Here is a 26,063-nt window from a genome sequence, read left to right on the forward strand (position 1 = left end):
CTTAGATCCTTCATTCATGACTGCAGGCTAGGATGTCTGCTCAGTGGGGAGCTATGGAAGCTCCTGCCTCTCTTGTCTCAGAACTATTAAGAAATATCATATTAAATCAGACAGTGGATGAAAGGTAGATAATTCAGAGAGCTGGGACCAGAACCCAGGACTCCTCCTTCACTGCTGAGTACAAAAATCATTGGGCAATAAAGCCAAGCTCTCTTATCTCTTTGGTTTGAAATACTGCTCTGCCAAAGTCTGCGGAGATTTTTGTCTCACTGCCTTCATGGGACCAAAATTCAACTCCTCTGCAAATATAGAAGAGGAAGGAGTACTTTTCATCTACTTGATGAAACAGAAGAGACAAGGGAGGGGGGCATGCAGAATGATACTAAGAAAGGAAGGAGAGAGGGAGTTCTAGAAATAGCATTTTAATGATAAATATGATAATGATAAATATGAAAGTGTTTCAGTTTAAATTAATTTTTGATATGTCGTTTTAAAATTCAATTCCTGTTAACAGTACCCATTTTTCCTTTCATCTTTATTCATTTTCATTTACATTTTTTGAAAACAACTGCACTCATGCCACTGCAGTCATTTAATAGCTTATACTATCAGACCCCTCATATTTATTTGGCTTGTAATTAAGTATGGTGTACAAATAAAGGATTTCTTCCTTATTACAAGGAGAAAATTCACAGAAGAAAAAGGATGTGAATTAATTCTCCTCCATATATTAAAACAGAGTTGTTGCATAACTATTGCATAGGCATATCTTAGATGTAGTATTTCTTTAGCACCATAGAGATTTATCTAATAAATCTGCTATTTTGCCTTTAAGCTCTATTTCCCTGTGATACATGAATGGAAAATGAAGACACAAAATAATAGGCAGTGCAGATTTTCTTTTTAAACCTTACCTCTATAACACAGCGTTTAGAAGACCCACTTGAATAAAATAAAATTACACCATACTTTTTGTAGAGGGATTCAGATACCAAATGAATTGTTCAGAAGTATTTAAATTCATGAGTTTAGTACTTCAGGCCTCCTGAGTTAACTGGTATTTCTGCACCTCAGATGCAGCACACACTGATAATTTAGCATTCAGTGGACCAGGGCAGGCTAACGGCAACATGTGAGGGCACAGTACATAACAACCTGCCAGTTCACAGATCCCCTTGTTTAGGGAGGTCTCCTACACTCCCTGGCTGAGGCAGCACGAAGGCTTTGAGGGCACAGTTCTTGAGATTCAATTTCTATGCTTACAGGTGCTATACCTCCTGACTACAGCATAGCTCAGAAGCTTTTCTCATCTCAATTTCCTGCATCAGACATGTCCTCTGACGTAAGACAAGCCCTCCAACCACACTGCTCTGGAGTGGTCTGCAAATAAAGAGGTTTAGTAACTAAAGAGCTGAAGTGGGAGTTAAGTATGAAATTAAAGTGAAGGAGGTTGTTTAAAACACGGGTCTAGCACTATCTAGTGGCAGCAGAAAGACAAACTATTGCTTTACCTATTATGCTGTACTTCTGACAAGAAAGACAGAAAAGTTACATCATTTTAATAAGACTTTTTTTCTTCCCCAAATTCAGTCTGAGCATGGCCAGTGTTTTCTTTCTTTGTATCTAATTATGTCAGGTGATAAGTAGCACTGTGGATGAGTTAATGAAAGTGTCACATCTCCCTCCTCTGAGGAGAGGCAAATTAGGGACATATCAGTGTGGCTCTGCTGAGCTCCAATCAGCCAGGTTTAAATCAGTCCCCACACCAGCATTTTGGCATTGAATTCCCAAGATCTGAGAAAAGATTGTTTACTCAGGCACAGCACACTGACTCACCACATTCATGTTATCTCGTACTTGCACTGGTAAATCAGGGCACCAGAATGCAAAGTATAAACAGAATTTGGAGCAGTTAGCTGGGTCATGCCAGGCTTGCCAGCTCCGGGTTACTACTGGCCACACTACTTCTCAGCAGGAATCCTGCTGCAGACTCCTGCTAGCCCTGGGGCTACAGCCCAGCCCAGGGGACCTGAGCACACACAGGGCCAGCTCTGCATTCACATCAGTCACCTACAGACAGATAATGAGTGCTAAATGCATTCCTGTCAGCTCATGTGTAAAGCCAGTGGGAATTTTACACCTCCTGGGTTGCTATAGGATATTTATATGCCTGATTCCAAACTTTCCAATGCTTAATTTGAATTCACCTTTTGCCAGATGAAGACAGATTTCTTAGCACAATTACCTGACATACTCCACAACACACACGCTCTAACAGTAATATTTTTCACTCTAAATCCTAACATCTGCAAAACCAAGGCAATTCTTACTCTAAACCAGTTGAATTAGAAATAGACTTTTCTCTTTCTTAGGAATATAATCACATTATACTGCTCATTCTAAGCCCTTATCCATTTATTGCAATAGACTGAGACATTTTCCTTTATTTTTTTCTTACCAGGGTGATTTGTCTTGATGTGAGATTTTATAAGTCGATCTTCAGAAAATGACTTCTCACACACAGGACAGGAATAACTCTTTTTATCCTTAAGTGAGAAAGAAAGAGATTGCATTATCAGTCTACTGGTATAATCACTATAGTCATTATTCAGTAATACATGGTTCTCAACAAAGTTATAATTCAAGGTTCGGTTTTTAAGGAAAAAATGAAGGTATTTATAGTGAAATAAGTGAAGGAGAAATATTAAAAGACTCGAAGCACATCATTAATCCTCATGAACACAAGGCTCCAAGTTACAGCAGATGAGAATATGCACAATAAATGCAAGCATTATCTTCTGACTGGCTCTGTAGAAAATCAGGAGTTGAAAGATCAAGTCACATAACACAAGAAAATGTATTTGATGTGAGCAGTAATATTTAGGGTTATTTTTTTTTTTTCTCACAAGTCCACTCTTCTGAAACCTAAGGATCAGATCTTACCCTTCTGAAGACATCTACCACTCTGTGGATTTATAAAATGGCCTGAAATTGAGCAGCAGAGTTAACAATGACAGATGCCATTACTTATTCAGGGTCTACATTTCTAACTACTTTATAAATATTCAGCATTTTCTGTATTACTGATAAAGCCTTATTCTACTATTTTGATTTAAAGACTTAGAGACTACTGTGAATTTTGTCAGTGTCACTGATGTTAAAATAGCTTTAACACTATTAATCAAGTTCAACTAGAGAGTTCTTATACAATTTCTTCTTATATGCAATTTTAGCCTAATTGTAATTTTCATGTTTTTACAAATGCATCTTACTCCATGTAAAAATGTAGGACTTTTCTCCGTTAATTGGTACATTATCCAATTCAAATTAAATCTTGCCAGTTATGATATCAGTTGGAGAGGTTGTTCTCTCCAGAAGCACCTGCTGGCACAAAAGACTGGATGCTCAATGAAATGAGTGTGTCAGGGTCACCTCTGCACTGAGTGGATTAATTTATGAGTGGATCATCAAAACCACAGATGGAGGAAGTCTAGTTAGCCCTGACAGCTGGGCAGCTGCCCAGGTAACACATTACCTGGTTGGAGAGGTGCAGCTACCCAACTACAGAGAACTCTGAAAAGGTGAGCTGAAGCTCCAGAACAGATACTTCACTACTTATTTCAGGAAGACAGAAATACTTCTTGAAGAGTGTGGATGGAAAATTATTGAGCAAAAAGAGACAGAACCCAGTTATGAATGAGAAATTTGGAGATAACAGGAGAATGAGGGTCCTGGACTCTACCAGTTTCTGACCATAGACCAAAGAGCACCTTTGAATAGCGAGGCAGATTGTACAAGGAGGTCATTACTGTCCAGATGCCACAGTTGTAGAGCTGTAAATGGATATCTCTCTTGAAAGGAAAGCAAAAATTGATGGCTTTTCATGGCAGACAGGTTTTGAAACATGATGCAGCATTTGCAGTCAGTATCAAGTACCTCTGAGAAACAAACCCCTATGTTGATGTAGCTAGAAGTTAAAACCAGAAGCAGCCCTAGAACTTTTGGGCTGAATACTAATAAATACTCCCACAACAGTAGGATGTGGAGCTCTCACTGCCATTAATATGGGAGTAGCACAAGCAGAATTCTGCCTGAGCTGACAGTCATTTGCTCCTGTGAGAAAACCTGCACCAGGGACTGGGGCTGTCACTATTTTCAGCCTTAAGAATCTCAAGAAAAGAGTAACATCAGAGAATACTAGCTGGGTTTTGGAAAAGATTCAAGGAGCCTACCGAGCTGGCAAAACTTTGAAAATGAGCTGTTAATTTGTGGAATTACGGTCTCTCATATGATATAACCTAAATCTGCTACTGATGATTTTGGATTGCTACCTGAACACATCACTCCAATGAAGACTGTGATCATAACAGAACTCCATAGCAATGTCTGCACCTCTTCAAAGATGGAGTTGCATGATCACATCCATAATTTGGCACACATAAGAAAAACATTAGCACAGTATCATTTATGGGCTCCTCAGGTGGCAGCTGAAATTTGTTGACAGATCTCAGTCTGCTCGTCAAACTTGATACAGGTCTGATTTCAAAATATAAATACATTAAAAAAATAGTATACTTTTAATGTACAATTGGGTGTTGCTGGTCTTTGATACTCACTGTATTAAGTATGTCTCAGTGTGACCAGAACACTGAGACAAATGTTAAATAAGGAAAAAAAAAATCCAGCACTCCATTGCACACACACGCACACACTACTTTAACTGAAGTGCTGTTAACTGTAACAGCTTTACATTCTTGACAATACTTGACAATATTCCTGAGGAAGGCAAGGCTATAAGCATATGTCTTAGAGGAAAAATCAAAACAATCAGTAATGCACCAAGAGCTACAGAGGAACACGAATGGATGGGTACTGAGAACACATCTTTCCATAAGATGACAGCAACAAAACTTTTCAATAATGAAATACTCCAAACAGCTTTTTTCAAGCAGTTAGAAAGTTATCTGCACCAAGTTCTGTAGAAGTGATCTTCAAAGGCTTTATCTTTTGTAGCGTAACAAACAGTGTGCCTATGAGCACTGAGTCCCTTCAAAGTGTGTCTGCCAAGCTCCAGTTTCTCACAAAGAGCACCCAGATGAAGCCAAACTTTTCCCTGCTGTTCATCCAGGCCAGTGCCACAGAGGACTGGAGCTTATGCTGTTAGCTTGGAATGTTTAAGTGTTCTTCTGTCACTGCCCTGAGAGCTTGTGTGAGTCCTTCAGTGTAATCCCATCACTCTCAAAACAGCCTTTAAAAATCCCCTGGTGCAAAGGAAGTATTTCAGAGCGCCCAGACCACAACACAGAGCCCCAGAGAAGGTCTTCTGCACCACAGCTCCAGCTCTTCAGGTGCCCTGGCCATGGCTGATGACTGAAGCACTTTGAAGGCTGAGGTTAAAGTAATACCTTAATCATGTTCTCAACAGGAAATTTTTCCTCTGGTAACAATGAAAGTTATTTATCCTATGCCTTTTTGGAATACCTACCTTTTAAATGCCTTTGAAGGGTTTTTTTTAAGGACAAAAACAGAAGCATGCAGAGAGCTGGATCTAGCTTTGTTAGAGACCAGCTGCATAGTCCAATCAGCTATTTAAATTTCAAAGTCAATCACTTCCTGATATTTACTCAACACATCTATTAACCAGTTTGAGAAAATATAAGAAACTTAAAATAATTCCTAAATAAAGGTAGGTTTTTGACTGAAAGTGTTGTTTACATTCTGTAAAACAGGAATTTAATTAGGTACATAAGTATTCTCAAACCTAGTGAAAATAAGTTAGTCTAATGCTATCACGAATATTCTTGTCTATGCTGTTTTGTTATAAAATGAGGCCACTTACATAATAATAATGCATTTCTCTTTATATAAATGAATTAAAATTGTGCTAAGAAAGCATCAGCTATATTGCATTACCCATTTACAGTGCTCTGAAGAGAATTTTATTTCTCTGAGGCATGTGTTTCAAGATGATTCAAGGAGTAGGTGTACAAGTATACAGTCACAAAAAGAAAAATTAAAAACCTCTACGAAATATTGGCATTTCCAGAGCATTTCCAGGAAATGTTCTCACAACTCAATTAACACAACATTTGATTGCATGGTTTTGTAGAGGAAGAGAGGACCAAAACCTCCTTCTACATCTACTCAGATGAACAGAAGTTTCATTTCTAACACTTATGGGATCAGAATTAGGCCCCCAACTTACACTTCTGAGGAGTGAAGACCTCCAGAAATCTTCACCACAGTTACTATGATGTTCAAATTAGAATTTTCCCAAAGAATCTTGAATTAAACTGATGTCCCATTAAAATGCAGCTCAGCTAAAAGGGTGTGATGCACCTAGGAGACAGCTTTGAACACGAGTAAAGGAGACTACAGAGAAATGTGCAAATGCTTGGACAGACTTTTCTGAAATCTGGCAAGCAGCAGAACTCTCAACTCACAAAATGACAAGCACTGCATACAGTACCTAAGCTTTTTTAATGAAATAACCACTAATAAAAACAAATGCCATGCTGACATTCATCATGGGAGTGAGGACTAAGAGCAAAAGCTGTTTTCCAACTGAGTGCCCGATCATTAGCTCAGAGATGTTTTTGTTAATTCCCTCCCTTTGCAGTACCTTGCATTCTCGACTGCACAGCAGCATTGCTCTGGAGGCAAAGGTAACACAGCCAGAGCAGTGACCATCTGAACATTTACTCTCCTCAGGAAGGGCAAATAAGCAATCAGAGCTGGAGCATCTCACTTCCCACTGACAGCTATGCTATTACACAAAAGGTCAACAGCATAATGGAATTTCTAAGCATCCTTCCAAAGACAAGAATAATTTACATCCTCAAATGTGCATGAAAGCAGATGTAGGCACCTAATAACAAGTCATGGTTCTGGGTCTGAACTACAGTTTTATAGAGGTGCTAATGTTGCACTATCAATTATATACACAGACTTAAAATATTTTCAGAGACAAACCTCTGTGATGTTCATCTACTCAGCATAGTGAGTATGGCAAAACTCACTCGAGGTTGTAAATAAACTCTGGCAGCTACATCAGCATTGCTTAGTTCCACACCCTGTCCCTAATGTTACCACAAGCTCATTCAAAATGTAAATTATTCTAAAGCAACTGGAAACTGCCCAGCCCTTTCCTAGGTACCATGACATTGAAGTGATTGGTCATGTCATAGTTTGAACTTTTGAAGAGCTCAATAAATGCCAATAAATGTCAAAGACCATCATAAAAGCCCTGGGAGCAAAAGATGAGTACTGAAAATCAGAGAATATATACAAAGTTTTGGTTTTGAATTAAGCCAAGCCTCAATTCCCAGGCTTTAAAAAGAAAAAATCTTCCTGTAGTAACAGTGTGTAGCAAATACAGAAGGCAAGAGGAAGCACATACACACTCCCCATCATCATTTGCCAGGGAATAAACAATCCCAAACTCAATGCAAGGCTTTGGTGATGCACAGAGTAAGATGGGTGGCTATTATAGTGAGTAACAAGGGTGAAGGGAAAGCTGCTTTTCAATAGCCATAAATTATCTTCTTCACCAAATACTGCAGGGATCCAGCTGAAATGCAGCCAGCAAGGAGGTGATGAAGGATACGCATCCCTACAAGGAACTGAACTAAGATTTCAATATCTTCTGTCTCCAGGGAAGTTTTAATTTTAATATTTCTTAAGAATTGATTTTGCAAACTAAAATTATAGTAGATTTCCACACTTAACTGTGCATAAATTTATATTTGATGACGTGCTCCTTCTCAGTGAGATATGCCAAGTAAATACACCAAGCAGTGGGCACAAAGGCCAATATGAGAACTGCCAAATTCAGCTACTAAGCAAATTCTAATATATGAATTTTTCAACCAATTTAAATAAATATTTGACAGTAAGCATCAGTAAGCATGCTTCTCAAAGATTCTGCTGTCACACTGGTTTTAATTATGAAATGCATTTTCTCTCGTCTATTTAGTATTATGAAAATGATTCTCCTGGTGGCAGCTGTTGGACATTCATCACACTTGAAAAACAGGTACTTACAGAAGGATATAGGAGAGCTAATTGTAGGCTCTTTTTTCTTAAGTGTTCTTAAGCACCATTTAAACAGATTTTTGCTATCAGATGGGCATTATAAGCATCATGAACTCAAAGATATCCAAAAAGAATGTCTATTACGTGACTTTTCTGCACCTTTCAAAACAAATTCAGATTCTATTTAAAATTGTTACAGAAAGGTAGGACACAAGGGGGAAAATGTTTGTGTCATCTCTTCTGTTTGGTTTTTAAAGCTCTCCAGAAGTAACTGCTTAAGAGGAATAGGAGGTGAAGTGTTGTTCTGTTCCAAATACCTTTAAATTAACTTAAGCTGCTGAAAATACTGACCAAGAGACTAGCAAAACCTGGTTGTAACACATGATACTCTGAGATGGATGGCTTTCTGAAGAAGACAGGAGCCTTTAAATGTGATCTCTTTGTCTTTGTAAACATAACAGAACATGGTAGATGCTCGACTGCAACTAGTTGGAGATAGTATGAAAAAAAAAATCCTTTTCAACAACTTAAATATCTTTGGTCTGTGGTAATTCAGAGGAAGATATTTTCATTTTCCAAAGTCATCTATTTATGAAGGCAGGGAATTCAGCTTCACAGCATGAGGGAAAGCAACAACATTACCAACTTTATTTTACTTTATCAAAACCCAAAGGATCTGACTATAGTGGGAAAACCAGAGAGAAAAAAGATATAGATATAGATATACTCTTCTGGAAACAGCTGAGAGGGACCAAGTATCTAGTTGCTGTTAAGTCAAAGCATTCCCAGCAGTGTGCAGAGAGCACACAGGTAAGAACCCTTAGCTATGTCTTCAAATATGACCACACCATTCCAAACACTCTGAAGAAGATACTCAATTCAGACAAACACACCATTTGGTTTGTTACTCACCAGATCTGTGTGAACCTTAAGGTGTGCCTGGAGCTTGTATTTATCTGGAGTGGAGTAGTCACACTGTTCTGTGGGACATTTCAGCAAAATATTACTGTGTTTCTGAATGACATGACGCTTAAGGCAGTTCTTGGTGATGGAGGAATAATTGCACTGGGAGCAGTAATATAAATGTTCTCGAGTGTGAGTACGGACATGCATGTCATAGTGCACCTGGTACCAAAACAACTTCCCTGAAAACAAAATGAGACATGAGGAGAGAAATTCCTAAACAATTGTTGGTGAAAATTCAAAAGAAAAAAACCCATTTTCTTTCAGGGCAAAACACAGTTTGAATCCTGCCCCTTTTGTCTTTAATGAAAACTTGTCTAAAGAACCTTGGCTCCTGAAAATGTATTTACAAAAACCACTTTTGCCTAAGAAGATTCTGTTATATGTCCTGAAACAGCCTGACAAGGGCAACTTTAATACATATCAAGGATCTTTTTCCTAAAGAAAAAGTCCTTTACATCTCTTCTCCTATGCAAAGAATCTGAGTGCAACTGTACACCAAAAGAGACTGTCAAAATATTTTTCGTTACTTTCTTTCATGTTACTCCTTCTTAAAAGCCTTTCTGGCATAAAGGCATCAAAAAGTGAAGAGCAATTCACCCAAAGTACAATGTTATGGCATCTCAAAAACTTGTTTTTTCAGACTTTGATTCTTCTCCCTTTTTAAGAATGAAAACTCCAATATAAATCCCAAATTGCTTCCTTTCCAGTTGCATAAAAACAAACATTTTCAGTTAGAATAAATGGGAATGGTGTGTTATTCCCACTTCCATATATAAAAAAAAAACCCACAACAATTACAATCAGAATAGTCTTGATCTGATACTATGTAATTAAAATTTTCATCTCGAAGAACCTGGTTCAAAACAAGACACAAAATTACACCAGTATATATGTACATATTGTATAGAACGTGTTTTACCATACACACTCCTACACTATATGAAAAAAACCTCTGAATTTTATACTAAGCTGATAATGAAGCTTAAGTATTAAAGCATGGACTGAACTAATGCTGATCACATGCCTAAATCTGCTGTGCTTGGCGCCAGTGGAAGTTATGACTTGAGGAGAGGCATGTGGACAGAAATAATCTAATCCTATCACATTTCACATCAACAGAAAATTGAGCCTTGCAAAGCATTGCTTTGCTATATCCCACAAGTGGGTTTTTTGAGGAGATTTGACTCATTTCAGACTATTTGTACAGCAAAAAGCAAATCTCACTGCACCCATACTGAACTACAAAATTGATGCTGCTGCAAAGATACGCAAATAAACACTGTAAACCAGAGGAACGGAAAAAAGATGGCTGACTGCATAATATTTAAAAACAACCCCAAACATAATTCTGCTGCTCCTTACCGCAGTATTCACATTCCAAGTCTCCATAAACCTTCCTTATCCTGTCACGCAGCTCTGTGTTCATTTGTCTCTTCTGCAAGCTGTCCAAGATCTGCATGAAGGCAACAGATCCAGTTCCCCCATTGGATGTAGGTGTGTTAGAAGATGCTGCCTGTGGGCTTGGGGCTGCAGCAGCTTCTGCTGCTGGCAAAGGGTCTGTTGGTTCTGCTGGATTTTGAATGGGTGGATTGCTTGTTTCTGATTCACTAGGAGGAACAGACTGGATTCTCTCTTCAGGGACTGGAAGATTCTCAGTCACTCCATTGCTCTGACTTAGATTTAAACTTTTGTCTTCAGACAGTAAAAGATGAATTTCCTCACCCTGCTCATTTACAGAACTGCACTGATTGACTTCCTCTTCATTTGGAGGAGAAACTTTCAACTCCTCAGGACCAGCAGTACCATTTTTCAGCAGGAAGCAATCTGATGCTACACAGGGCTGAATGTCTGGGACTGCTACATCTGTGGTCTGACACAGTGTCTCTGTTACATTCTTCACCAGAGGATTTTCAAATTCTAAGGAAAGGACTGCATCGATTTTCACATCACCATTGTGTTGACCATTATGGTTTACATCTGCAGCTGCTGATTCACCTTCAGAAGCAGCTGGCTGCGGGGTGTTATCAGCATCAGTACTTGTGACAGTTGATTCACTTGCAGTTTGTGTCTGCTGTTCACAAAGGGCTTCTGGCTGGATGTCACCTCCTGGCTCAAGCAGGCAGAAGCTTTGGTTGATAGAACTGTTAAAAACAGAATCCTCCTGCAGATCTGCGTGCACATCTTTGATGTGAGCGCGGAGCCTCACAGAACTGACAAACTTCTTCAGGCACACAGAGCACACGTACACAAAAGGGTGCTTTCGAACGTGAAGCTCCAGGGCTTGGTATTTAGTGGCTCCATGACCACAGAGCTCACAAGCAAAGGGTCTTTCGTCACCATGAACAAGCATGTGACGATCCCGGTCCAGTTCATTTTTGAACTTGCGCTCACAAATGTGGCAATCATAGAGAAGTTGTCTTTTGCCCTCTCGTGTCATCAAGCGAAGCTCATCAAAAACATCTTTCACCTTTTTATCTTGAAGGTCGTGAGTTTCCTTCATATGCTTGATCAAATTTTTAACATCTGAGTATTTCTTCTTGCAGAAACTACAGTGCTGCTTAATTTTCTTATGAACCCTTTCGATATGGACCTTGAGATGGCCTTTGCTGAGACAAGTGAAGGTACAATAATCACAGCTGAACTTCTCCCCGGTGTGTTTCCGCAGGTGAACATTCAGGTTGGCTTTGATTGCACTGGCATAACTGCAGTAAGAACACTTGTAAGGTTTCTCATTTGTATGAATCCTCAGATGGGCTTGGAGGGAGTGTTTAAATTTGAACACCTTGTTACAGTATTCACATGTAAAAATCTTCAGTTGAGTTGGACCCAACCTAAAAAAAACCCAAAACAAACAAACCAGTTATATTTACAGTATTGAAACTTGGTGACATAATGTGTCAAAATTTCCCTAGATATTCATAATGGACAGAAATGCTTAGTATTTAAAAAAATGTATTCTCCAAAGGCATTTTAAATTATACAACTTACTCACAGTTTATCTTCAGCTGTTCCTTCATTTAAAGGGCTCAGAAAAATACCCCAGGTTTCATAAAAACGGACAGGGAAGCATTTCATTCATATTCTGCATGAACACATATAAGTACTTCAAAATTACCTGCTTGTTTTCATTGCCTGTTCATATGGGGTTTGCTGAATGGCATATTCTTGATATCCTTTTCGTTGTGATGGGTCTTGGACTTGTGCTGTCTCTGGAGCTGTGGGTTCACTTTCATGAGGAGAAGCCTCAAGAGGAACAATTTTTCTGGCTCCTAAAGTAGAATGAAAAAAATGCTCATTAAAAATCTCACAACAACATACATTGTAATATACAAGTGTAAACAGAACAACAAACTCTGTAATCATTTGTTTGACTATTTTAGTTTCCATTGTTAATGACAGGATACACTTCCAGAAGACATCAATACTTACACCACACTTCTGCTTAAATAACACGCCAGGACTGATGGTTTGGAGGGATATTCATGGTGCTTGATGCCTGCTACTAGGAGATCCTACATCCAAACATTTCCACCTTTAAAAGAATGTAACTGTTCTAAATAAAATTTGATTTTTTCTATTTCTGTTTCATACCACATCCTTTGAAAAATTATGCCAAGCTGTTTAATTAATTCCACAAGAAAGGCCTGGGAAAAAAGACAGTTTTGTTTTAAAGACAATTTAGTCTATATTTAAAAGTCTGCACATCTTTTCCTCAAACTCCTCATATTTTGGGCAACATTGCCACCCCTCAGAATAAAAGAACATGTTTGGAACAGCCTCCCCAGGGCAGTGGTCACAGGACCAAGCCTGACAGAGCTCAAAAAGCATTTGGACAATGCTTTCAGGCACAGGGTGGGATGCCTGGGGCTGTCCTGTGCTGGGCCAGGAGCTGGACTTGATCTTTGTGGATCCCTTCCAGCTCAGGATATTCTATGAGTCTGTGTTCCATGAGCACTTTTCAAACTCCACTGGGAGCAGAAGGGGCTCTACTGAATGCATTAAGACCAGATTTCTAAAGACATTATTTATAAAATATAGGCAGTATTAACATTAAATCTCTGAAACTACAGTGGGGGTTACCCCACAAGAGGTGTGAAAGACTTAGGGACATTACATGGAGGAGAGCAGGGCTTTAGACAGCAAGGAGAAAGATGGAGATTCTGTGGGTCTTTCGAAGTGATTTGAAGTGGGAAATGGAGATATTTTGAGAAGAGGCCATTTGGGAGTGTGTAAGGCTATTGAAGCTTTTCCTATCAGATTGGACATCAGCCAACTCTGTAACTAAACCAACTGCAACAGCTCTGTTGCTCACTAAACCACTTGCATGAAAAAATAGCTTTTTTGGACTACTGGTTTTTAATAATGCTTTCAGTTCTGTACTAAAGAGAGATTCTGCAGGCTCATCAAAACGGATCTTCCAAGTTTTCACCCTAAATGTTACCAGAACATTCTATTCTACCATCATTTCTGTTCTTCCTCCCTTTCCCACAAATGACAGGTTGTTCACAGGACTGCATCTCCCAAACTGAACTGTGAGATGGGACCTTGTCATTACAACCCAGGAGCCATAGTTCAATCTGTGGGTTCAGTATAAAGGTGATACAATAGACATTAGACACCAGACAAGTGTTCCAATACTTCAGTACTTAAAATAGAAGAAAATTCTATATTTAGAATGACTTGGTTAAAAGAAAATAGGTCTTAAACTGCTTTATATGCATGGTTGCCTCTTCTAGGCCTCCCATTTCCTGACTGTGAGACAAAGATCCTCATTAAATGCTCCACACTAACTCTCCTCTGTGCCCTTCTGCACTTCAGGATGTTTGAGCATTTCCTGAAAGGACTGCTGAACTGTTTAATAGACTTTCATACTACCACTATAAAAATTTAATCACCTAAATTGGGTGAACTAAATATATACTCACTAGATAAATACTAACTCACCAGTATTTTGCATACTTTGAGTGGGCAGAATGTTTCAAGGTTATCCTCATGTTACTGCCTCTAAATTACCTACGCAGTTCACACAGAGACAAATGCCTTGAAAAACCTAAAGAGGGAGATCCAGATTTTCACACATGCTGATGAAGTACCAGCTCATAAAAGGCAATCATGTCCCCTTGTGGGAGGTTATACTTCCTACCCTTAGAAGTTAGGGAAGCATTAGGAAACATTAGATCTCCATCCACTTGGGATGCTGCCTGTGGGCTACCAGGGACCAGCAGCCACAGCAGTCACCCCTAGATCACAAACTAATGACTACAGCACATGCCCAGAAAGTGAGAAAATTGTTTTCTAGGCTCTACCCAACCTAGTCCACATATCTAAAATCCCAAAAGAATGCCCTCAATATTCACACTAGGGAAATGTGTAAGAACAAGGCAAAGAGAGAGAAGATCTTATTTTTCATTAAAAACATCATTTGCCAGTAAGGAAGATAAAGGTTTCCTAACTGTTTTCCTAGACAGTAATTTCAAGAAGTCAGACCATATAAATACCAGGGAAAAAAGAAAAAAGACGTTCACTGTACTGATCATTTCTTCCAGAAAAATCCTTCCTCCAGCAATATCATATCTCTCTTTTAAATGCAGAATCGACTTTAGTTTACTAGACTTTATTTATGCCTTTTGCTTTCCTCTTTTCAGTCAATATCAGCTAAGTAAATCTGCCTTCAGAAGAATAAGATTTGAGTTCCTCATGACATTCTGACAGCAGCTTCTACAGATAAGCATTACCCAGTGAGCCTCATCTCTGGCTCAAACTCAGGGATGGCCTCTGATTTCTCACAGTCTGTGCCTTAGAAAAGCAGTTTGTGCCTCACTATAGAGCTCTCCAATACTTATAGACATCTAAAAGGCAATCGAATTATTAGAAATGGATCAGAAATAAACCAGGAAAGAACATCAACCAAATTCCTACTAATTCAACTAAATTCCGTGAACTTCCTAAAGCTTCAAGTAGAGATCACAAAAAAGAATAAAGAAGAAACAGGAAACAGTAACAAAGACAAAATCAGAAATATTTTGTTTGGGAAAGGTATACAGAGTTTGGTGACCTTCATCTTGTAAAAGAAATAACTGGAAATGAAATATCAAAAAACCCTCTAGCAATATCAAAAAAGCTAGCAATAATGTGAAAACAAAAGTGAGAATCATCATTACCTCACAATCCACAAAGAACAGTTCAATAAGAAGTCAGCAAACTTAAAATAAAGGAATATGCCACTTTCACCCCACATGTAATTAAATTATGGAACAATTACTGCACCACATCCCAGAGACTGAAAATATAAAGGCCTTCAAGATGGGATTTAGACAAATTAGTTGATACTTATTTAATATGATCATCCAGATGCAATCACCAGCTCAACAGCTGACAGAATCTGGGAGACTTTACACAGTAAGTGTCTTATTTCTTTCCTATAGAGATGCTGCAAGCTGCCTTTAGACCAACTTTTCTTGTTTTAAAAAAGGACTGTAGCTGAAGTCCAGGTTTTAAAAACAAATCTTCATAATGTAGGTACTCTGGTCTGTAAAGGAAAAATAATGTGCTAAGGGTATGAAGTGAATATTTGTTTCTTACAATCTCTTTTTGAAGGCCCATATTTTTCCAGCTTCTATAATACCCTGTGGAATGTGCTCCAAATGTGTATAATCATTGTCAGACAGCTCTGAAAGGCAAATCATCAGAAGCCAACCCTACCCATAATCCCCAAAGTTCTCCACGCAAATCTACCCCTAGCTCTCAAAAAAAAGCAAAAAGCAAAAGGACATTTAATATTTGTATAGTTTAGGTCACCATGAGGTTGGACACGTTTTAATTCAGACAAAGAAACAGAAACACACACCTGTGTATAGGGTGATGAAGATTCTTACCCCTTTTAACAGAGCTGGAATGACATTGGCTGACCTAAATCAATCTGTAAACCCATAATAACATAAACAGCTGCTCACATTCACAGGGGAAAGGTTTAATTAGTCTAACCTTGCTTAACTGAACATTTGCTTTAAAGTCAGCATAAGGGCAGCATCTTTTCTCTAGCCCTCCTTTCAACTAAACGTTGAAAGGATTGTACCAGCATTGTACCAGCACAGGAGCTCATGAAGATGAAGGGGATTTGAGAGGAGATCTGCCTAAAATCTACACCATGTCTCTCCTTCTGCAAATATATTAGGAGTTTTCTAGCATGTTTTACTACAAAAGGCACAATGATGCACAGGACAGGAACCTGGGGTCAGAGAGCAACACTTGCCAGTGACAGCAGTTTGTATTTACTGACCAAGATACTTTGAAAAGGGGTAGTCCCAACCCTCCTCCTTTCCCCAAGGGGCTCATTTTGTCTGATCTTAAATCCATTCAGATGTGTCATAAACCCACAATCTCCATTCCAAGAACAGAAATTGTCTTAAACAGAAAAGATTGGTACCAGTTAAAGAGAAAAGGCTGTCACCAGTCAAACAAAGCCCATAAATGGTAAGCAAAATGGCATTCTTCCACTGCTTCCCCACTGCCCAAAAATCCTGGTGGGAGAAGGAACTAAGTGCTCATAGATTACAGATAGAATCTTCTCACACAGTAGCAAGAGAACTCAGCTGGGCTTTTATGGACAGTGGCTCCTCAGTGGAAATCAGGGACAGAAAAACCTTCACAGTGCTGTATTAAGGATTTGTAGTTGGAAAAAATCCAACTCCTTTAAAAAAGAAAAAGTAATTATCTTCAAGAAATTGAATACTTCACACTATTTTTGTATTTCTTGGGGAAAAAAAAAACCCAACAAAAAATTCTACCTAACTCTCCTAGTAACAAGCTGAGTCTTTAAAATATTACAGAATTTACTTAAACAAATAATTTAAATGTTCAAATCTCTCCTGAATCAAACTAATCAAGCATGAACAATAAATTGGTTTTAGAAACCTTGGTAAAGAATTTAAGCAATGGACATAAAATACGTTAAAAATCCCAGATGGAATATTTTGCTGAATTTACTCACTTATTCTTAAAAACAGACTATGAAAAAAGGTGTCTGCCATCCAAAATACACTATTTTCAGAAGTGCATATAATTGCAGTTACTGACTCTCTTAACTGTGATGCTTACAAAAAACTGTCCTCTGTTTGATCTGATACCTTGGTGTGCTCATGAACTTCTCTTCATGGTCTCCACGTCCCTCCAGTTATAGAACCACAGAACGGTTTGGGTTGGAAGAGACCTTAAAGGTTGTCTAATTCCACCCTACCTGCTGTGAGCAGAGACACCTTCCACCAGAGCAGATTGCTCAGAGCCCCATCCAACCTGGCCTTCAACACTTCCAGGGATGGAGCATCCACAGCTTCTCTGAGCAAACTCTTCCACACCTCACCACTCTCTTAGTGAAGAAATTCTTCCTACACCCTAATCTCAACCTACCCTTTTTCAGTTTGAAGCTATCTGTCCTCCTATCACTCCATGTCCAGGTGCAGAACCCTGCACTTGGCCTTGCACTGCAAGAGCTTTGCACAGACTCACCTCTCAAGTCTACCAAGGGACTTCAATGCCCGCACAGAAAAAAAATCTACAATTTTTATTCAGATTGTGTTTACTCTATGGGTTAATGACAGCTTTCAGATGTCTAAAGCTGTAAATCTATTACCTTTCATATGCCTCCCAGGAAAACACTACAGAAGAAGAACACTGGGGAAAATCAATGTTGCCCAAATGTCCTTTCTGGAAAGTAAAAAACAAACTGATCCTGTTTGTTCAAAGGGATTTTGAAGATATCAGTCTCGTCATAATCTACTGAACACATTATATAAAGCAGTGTCTCAAAACTGATTAGTGCATAGTAAAACTACAGCAAAGTGTTAATGAAATACTTCTAAAATCTTTTATTTAAGAAGGGAAAAGAATAGTCTAGGTAGTTCCTTAATACTGGGAATAAAATACAGCTAATTCCTAAGGCCTTCTCTGTTTTTCTAATTGTCATCTCAAATCTTCTAACAGAATTTTACTGTAGTGGACACAAAAAGGGGTATTTCCATGCACCTTTAAAACTAGGTAACAGGTGGATACAGACTGTTAATGCTTGCAGAACCATGACTAAGTTTAGATAGTGCCTAAGCACATTTAAACTTTATTTTCAACTTAACTTTACAGATGGTCTAGCACACAGAAAGGGGGAAAAAAAAAGTGAGAACTGTTTTATCTATTTATATTCTTCAACATCAGTCTACAGCAGTAACTCATCTCTTCAGCACATGATAAATCTCCAGAAAAATGACTATGAAAAAGACTGTGAAAGATCTTTATTAAAAACTCCAGACATTAAAGTACTACTGAAAAGAGGATCTGCCTAAGAATTGGTAGTGACATTAAGTTATAGTTAGATCACGGAAATTAATGGGAAAAAATAGAAGGAAAATCAATGAAAAATAAATTAAACCATAATTGCATTAAATGAAGTAGTTTTCTTTTGAATCTTCAGAGTTAACCACTTACATCCTATCCTCTAGAATTTCCAAATTCTGAAAAGTTGGATGACAACTCATAAGTTTCTGAACAGCACTGACTTTTTACTACACATAATTTAGCTGGGAACTTGGATGAAATAAAGATTATGAATTGTCAGTCAAATAGATGAGAGGACCTTCAAAAACTGCTGCAGGTTCATACTTAACCATAAATCCTTTTAGTTCATTAAAGCCTTCTGAATGTTTGATGTACTATGCCCAAGCAGCTCCAAAGTTTAAGCTGTTTTACTACTTTGAGCACCTCTAACCCAAGACATGAGTTCATCCACCTTCCTCGACCATCACAATTAGAAATGCATTTCAGCAAAGTCCAAGCATATCACAGATCTCAATATCAAAAGATATTAACCACACAGAAAATCCAGCTAGCTTCCAACCCACAGCAACAAAATGAAGACCTTAAAGCTGTTTTGTTAGTTATAAGCAAAATGAATACTCAGAAATGTTAGCAATAATGAAAAGGAGAACAACAAAACTACAAAGCTGAAAATAATGCACAAAACTATTAAAAAGGGATTGACAGTCAGTCAGAATGGTCAATGGTTTATAACCACTTAATGGTTTATATAAACAGGCAAATGCAAATGTAGTTTTAAATAAATTGTTTGAAGCCTCTAATCATGGTGTAGAACTTGATTTTCAAATACAGATACACTTTTCTGTTCTCTGGTCAGCGTTTTATCATTTTCTTCTTTAAAACTATTCACCGACTAAACATAACTGATGTTAAAGCAGTAATTCATGTTAACTACAGCCTGGCCCAGCATTTCATGTACCTATGAACAATGTGGCTTAAGTTCTAAAATTAGGTAGCTGCCAGATGCAGAGGCTCTCTATCAAGATAGTCAAATAATGCTAAATATTTTTTACACAATAAATATCTTGAGCAATTTGGTCTTAGACCAACGAATATTTTACACAGTGTCAGCATAATTAAAAAAAAATATATAATTGGTGATTTTGATTACCTGGAATAGTTTCATGGGCTGTCAAAACCACACTTATAATAGGATTTTTAGCTCCTGAAACCTGTTCAGTCTCCTTAGTTGATGCTGTTTTCTCTGTTTTCTGAACTCTGGGCCTCTTTGGAGTTCTCTCTCGCTCATCTTCCTTCCTGTCAAGGTCAACGTCAGAATCATTACCTAAAGAGCAAACATCAAAAAGAAGTCAACTATGTACAAAAGCAATGCAGGTAACACGGTCACTAACACTACAAGAACAAATGGGGAGAAAATTAATGCTATTGTAGAAAGAAAGACATGTTACTAAAACAAGACATGCTGCATGATCCCCAAAGGGGAACTTTGCCCCTTCTATTTAATAAAACTAGTATGATACTTATACACACAAAATAAGAGAGAAAAAAAAAGTAATTTAAGAATGAACTCTCAGAAATGTGTTTCTCAATTCTTTCACATCATTGTGTATTTCTGGGAAAATTCTACAAACTTCGTCAAAGTTCTCATGATTTTGCAATTAATGAAGAATTTATTTCTTTTTCTCTTTTCCACATTTAATTGTTCTGACAATCTTAGGATTATTTCTTTTGGTCCTGGTTTCATTATCAATCTTATTTAATGGAAAGTCTTTCAACAGTCTCTTTGGATTAGGCCTTTTTCCTCCCCTGTTATTGTAAATCAACACCCAGAAACATAATTTTCTTTTTAAGGTTGATTCAAGAAGAATTAGGGTTCAAAACAATTCTTTGGTTCAACCTAACTCCCAACATGTAACTCCTCATTTTGAAGGCCTGAACTTCCAAATCATTCCCTATTCCTTCTTTATGCTTTGTCTTCAGCCTCTTAAATTGAGCAAGTTTTGAACCTGTCAACTAGAAAGCCACACAACAGTTGTGTATACAGAAGACTCTTCTGAAATAAAAATGAATAGCCAGTAATCAGCTGAGTTATTGCTGAAGGTATTTCTTTCTTAAAGCAAGTGAAGAATTCCTTACTGAAATTCTAAAAAATAAAATTTAAATTAAAAACAACCTCAAATGTCCTTATGCATAAATAATTAGCAGCATAGATAAAAATAGAGAACTCTTAAGTTTATACAAATAAAATTTCTTATATCAGACCAAGTGGTAGAAAATGCAGACAAGAGAAAAAGTCAGCAAATAAAGGCATTATGCATAGGTTCCAGAGGTAATGAACAAGGAAAGAAGAAACTAAGGGAAGAAAATTATAAATAAACCCAGTGAATTTTTCTCCCCCCCCAATCTGCATCTGTTGACTCCATCTCCAGAGTAAGCAATTCCATGTATATTCAAAATGCACTGTAGCTGCTCTACTGAGAAAGGGAAACAGAATATAAATAAAAAACAGTAAGAGCAAAGCTGTAGTGTGTCCAGACTTGTTTCTGACATGCAAACAGCAGAAGCAGTGCAAAGATATACAACATGGAAATGGCTGTTTTAATTCCAGTAATATTTTGTTAATACTCAGCTGTGATTGAAACAAAGTCTGTCTCTGTGGTCTTAGTGTAATGGAAGAAAGGTTTAAAGTGTGCTGGCTGTTCCTTATGAAAATGAAGGACACAAGAAGCTAAAGCAGCACAGGTAGAGCTGATAATGTAATTGATAAATCAATAAACTGCAAGCTCTTTACTAGACACAGAACCAGAAGGAAACAAGGAGTGCAGGAACAAGTTTAGCTTTCTCACGCATACTGAGAAAGAAATCTGTACACTGATAACTGGTAATAATTTAATGCTAATCTGGAAACCTGAAATTCATATTTATAATCTCCAGAATGAGGAACAACCGCAAAGGAAACTGAATTCAAACACAGTTAGCCAACCATGTTTCCATGTAGTCATGTTAGCAATGGTTCTGCCCAGCTTCCAGCTCCTCTGCCTGGAGAGTCCCCAGCTTTTCAGCACTTGCTAGTGATTTCTTCAATTTCATTACATAAAATCCTTGATCTATACCTCTTCTCCACTACCTTTTTATCTGTAGAATTCTATGATTTTGAAAAATATTGCTGTTTTATAGGTATAAAGAGTTTCATAATGTCCCCATTTAACTCCTTAATATAGTTCTAAATTATTCATTTATACTGAAAGCCTGTAATTCTTACACTGATATTTTTCCTACAATACTTGAAAGGGATATTTGAACATAAAGAAAAATCTCCTTTGAACAGGACCTGCTTGTGCAGTGGTTTCTCTTGGTGTGCTGAGCAGAGTGGGAGGAAACAGCTGTACTCTATCATCTTGCAGGTCTTTTCCAGCCTTAGCAATTCCATGAAACACATATTTTCACATTTTCATTAAACAGCCTCTGTTAGTTTATCATCAAGAAAAAAATTAATAATCTCAAATTTCTCAGAACGACCAGGCTACCAACACAAGAAAGTCTTCTCATAAAGAATGAGAATACACAGAAATCACAGAATAAGCTGAGTTGACCCACAAGGATCATGGAGTTCAGCTCCTGGCCCAGCACAGGAGCATTCCCAAGAGTCACACCATGTGCCCCAGAATATAATCTTCTTATCAAATTGTGTTTCCCTGAGGGTATTTCATATACTGGGTTAATTACTCTGCTTTTGTTCAGTGCACAGTAAGCTAGCAATAGCATTAGAAAAAAAGCCCCAGAAGATTTTATATACCTATGGACAAAACATGTCTTAGCTAAAAGAAATGCAGAACCATAGATTGGGAAGGAAAGTTCTGATGAGAAGAACAGAATTTTCTCCACTTTCCTTGGGACCATATAGCTCCTTGTAGTTACATGAACAGAATCCAAGCACCTTACTCCTAAATCCACCTTTCTAACCATTAAAAAGATTCTAACCATTAATCAGTTTAATGAGGACAAAAAGTGGCTGAAGAAAAGTAACAAAACTATTTATTACCTTGTCATGTTAACATGCAACTCTATTAAGTTTTGAGTATTAAAATTCTAACAAAAGGATGAACCACAGATTTGAGTTTGTGATCCATGTTAGTGAATAACTATGACCACAGTAACAATCCAGTAACATCAGTTTTCTTTCCAAATGTGCCTCTGTCAGGCAGATCAGTTTGCCAGTTCTTTCAGTCCAAACAAGGGTAAAAGCTGTGAAGAGATGTGCTACAATAAATATTTCTGACTGTCTCCCTGCTTTCAAAACAGAACACCAAAAGTACTATTTAAAAAGACTTAAAAACAACACTCAGAATTGCAACATAAAAATATTTCTTCACTAAAATGTTGCTGTTTCAGATGCATAGAAACCATGTGCATGTAGGCTAAGCACTAAAAATTAAGATTATGGCCAAGCAAAACTATTTTCATACAAAATCCAAAGCTGGTAAGTACTTCAAACAGAGAACTGAATCTCAACTTCCATCTTCTCAGTATGAGCTGAGAACACCCAGCCCCTGACAGGAGGACCACATCCACTGTGAGCAAAGGGGTGAGGAATCTATTGAATGCCATGCAATCTCAGTTAACACAAAAAAAAGCCCACAGGAGCAAGAAAAATCCACTGATTTGCTGATCATACATCTACTAGTGCTGAGTATCTGTAAGAACATTCGCACCCTCCTGTGATACCTGATCAAAAAAAAAAAATCATCTCTCTACAGTGATCTAGTCCTGATGCTTAAACATTAAAATTTATTCACTAATCTGATGTCTGTTGATGGCAGTAGCCCCATTCTACCCCTGTCTGAGAGGAAAAAACACCTTCCAGAAACAATTTGTTGATGAGGAGCTGGAGTGCAGACACTGCCAACACTTTTCGCTACAACCAGAACTATTTTGTAGTCTCTGTGTAACCTGAGACTTAAAAATCCTTCAATCACCAAACCAACAAACACCTTAACTCTCAATGACAGCTGCTTTGCTCCTGAACTCTACTCAAAAAAAGCCTGAAGTGGAACGTGTGCTTCAGGAAAGGATTGAAATAAAGGCATGTTTTTATGAAAAAGAGCTTCAGCTTTGATCATAGGGCTCAAACAGCTTTTCTACAGTATGGGGCCATCTCATCAGTATTTAGTTGCCTTCCTGCAAAAAAAATCCTTCAGTGTTAGCATCATGGATTAGAGTGCCAAAATAAGGGTTTTGTCCATCACAACAAGGGCAATTTTGCTATATAATACTACCATGAGTGTATAAAAGAACACCCACAGGTGATTTTAAGATGATTTACAAGAAAATGGAATATATGCCACTTGAATAGCTAAGCTGAGTTTCTCCAGGCAGTAAAGGCCTTTGCTGGCTCCTGAACAGGTTTGTTTAGACAAACTGTCTTACTCTGCACCTCCCTTGCTAAGCAGCCAGCTCAGCACTCTGTCAGCTGGGACCTGATCCAACAGATGAAGTGACCTCCCCTCCCCGCACAAGGAATTTCAAACGCCGGTTTGTGTTTGTGTGAGAAACACAACGCTGAGCTGTGCCTGCTAACATGTTAGAGAAATGGTCACGTCTGTTGATCAGCAAAGTTACTGCCAGCTCTGAATTCATCAGTGCTTCCAGAGTCCCATCAAACTCGATCCTTCATCTGTCCCATGATCCTGCTGGAGTCATTAATTGAAGGGGCTGCGCTCGACATTTGTAATTGGATGTACGACATTTCACGTCCTTAATTGGCATGTTTTTAAACTACTCTTCACTCAAATCACTATTTTTTAACCTCTAAAAAGTGATATTTCATAGCAGCAAGAGAGCAGCTTGAGGAAAAAAAAAAAGGGAACTGGCCATTTAAAGTTAACACAGGCAATTTTTTCTCCTGCAGAGAACGACATCCTACTTGCAGGAAGAATTAATTTAAATTAGAATCCAGATGACGGCAAAAGCATTCAGCTTTAAACTAAGGCCAAGAGTGACATCCTTAATAATTATGTAGTCTCCCACTTCAAAGATTGAATGGTTCACTCCAGAGTAGACACTGTAATCTGTCTTCCACCCAAATCCCATTCCCTGGCCATTAAATGTCCTCTCTTGTCTCTTGCCAGCCAGATCCAAATGATTAGCCAGAGCTGTTAACTTGGTTTAACCAAAAAAGAACAGAAAAGCAACAGAAAGGTGTACACACAGCTTGATTTACGTAACGGCAGCTGGCTTAGGCAAATAAGCCCTCTATGAAAAAATGTATTTACAAAGAATGTGCATGGGGAAACTGGAAGTACAGTGGACAGTTTTTTACTCCTATTGGAGAAAAAAGCTGTATTGGCTTTGTGTGGCCATGTTTTGGTAGCAAGGGGGCTACAGTTTGGCTTCTCTGATGAAGGTTTGGGTTTATTCCTCATTATCCTGCTCTGATTTGGTAATCAATCCCCAGGTTGTGTCTGCTTAGCCTGTGATGGTAACTGGTGAGTGATCTCTCCTCACAAGCCTTTTGTTACATTTTCTCTTCCCAGCTGAGGAGCTGCTTTCTGGGCACCCTGGAGTCCAGGCAGGGTCAACTCACCAGATTTGAAAAAAAGCCACTTTTTTTTTTTTTTTTTTTCTGTTTTAGTAAATAGGTCCACAAGGTGAAGGCAATCATTATGCATCAAAGGATCAAATTAGATACACAGAGGATGTCAGTAACCAGTAGGACCTGGTGACTCCAGAAAGAGCGGGAGAACTATCAAGGAGTCATGGATCTCAGAGATCAATGTAGATCACTAATTACAGAAGCAAAGAACAGCAGAGGCCTGTTCCATCTACCAGTTATTTCTCTGACCAATACATGTGCATTGGCAATGGAGTTTTCTAGTGATTTATTCATTTTAAATTTCTGTTATGTTAAGTATCTCAACCTTTTTTTTTTGTCAACCTATAAAAGACAGCAAAACACTTTATTACTTGGAACCTCTATGAATATTTGAGCTCCAGTTCAAAACACATATTATGTTTCTCTCAATAGAGAATATCACACAGCATATATATCTATCTCTCTCTCTCTATATATATATTTTCAATATTTACATGTTTAGCATATTTTAGCAATAGCCAAAACATTATCTTGGTCACACTTATAAAACACTTGAGCTTCTGTGAAGAAAGTTAACTCCAATGCAACCAGACACAGTGCAAAGTGAAAACATCTGATTATTAACCAGAAGTCCAGAGTGTTAAGCTTTGTAAGAAATAAAAAACATGAGAAAGTAGTAAAAAACCCCCCATAAAATAACTGAAGTATAGAAAAATCTCAGAAGCATTAGGAAAACAGATAAAAGTAGTTGCAAGTTGGAAAGACATGGATAAAAAGAAAAAACCCAACCTGTATGTAGGAGGTAAAATGTCAAAGACTAAGTGAGAAGAACATGCAGCCAAAGCTCCTTGTGAATTTTAGCCATCTATTTTGAACTGTGTATGAAATGCAGGAGCAGATATTATATTTCTGGAAGATTCAAAGACCTTCAATAAAATCTTCCACGAAGCTCTAAGAAAACTGGAAACAGCAGAATCAAGAAAAAAAATTACTCATAAAATTATGGATTCTAAATTGAATCCTATAATACAAGGAAGATCTAGCTGTATTTCTAAATACTTCCCTAAAAAAATAAGTTTAATAGCAAGCAAGAGTCAGGAAAATTAAATGTAATACAGAGGAAACATTAAGAAAAGAGCAGAACAGC

At 37.9% G+C, this 26,063-nt stretch overlaps 1 protein-coding gene across 1 annotated transcript in view; it reads right to left on the reverse strand.

The window, feature by feature from the left end:
* The window catches only part of ZFAT (zinc finger and AT-hook domain containing), a 75,279-nt gene that overhangs the window by 30,527 nt on the left and 18,689 nt on the right, over nt 1–26,063 (reverse strand). Inside the window, exons 4-8 of the mRNA XM_085053630.1 lie at nt 19,475–19,648; nt 12,116–12,269; nt 10,363–11,831; nt 8,947–9,179; nt 2,459–2,546 (exon numbers count right to left, since the gene is read on the reverse strand). Of these exons, the coding sequence (XP_084909756.1) occupies nt 2,459–2,546; nt 8,947–9,179; nt 10,363–11,831; nt 12,116–12,269; nt 19,475–19,648 (2,118 nt within the window). The remainder of the gene's footprint in view (nt 1–2,458; nt 2,547–8,946; nt 9,180–10,362; nt 11,832–12,115; nt 12,270–19,474; nt 19,649–26,063) is intronic.

This window comes from Lichenostomus cassidix, chromosome 2, assembly GCF_008360975.1.
Source record: "Lichenostomus cassidix isolate B80296 chromosome 2, HeHo_3.0, whole genome shotgun sequence".
Lineage (NCBI taxonomy): Eukaryota > Metazoa > Chordata > Aves > Passeriformes > Meliphagidae > Lichenostomus > Lichenostomus cassidix.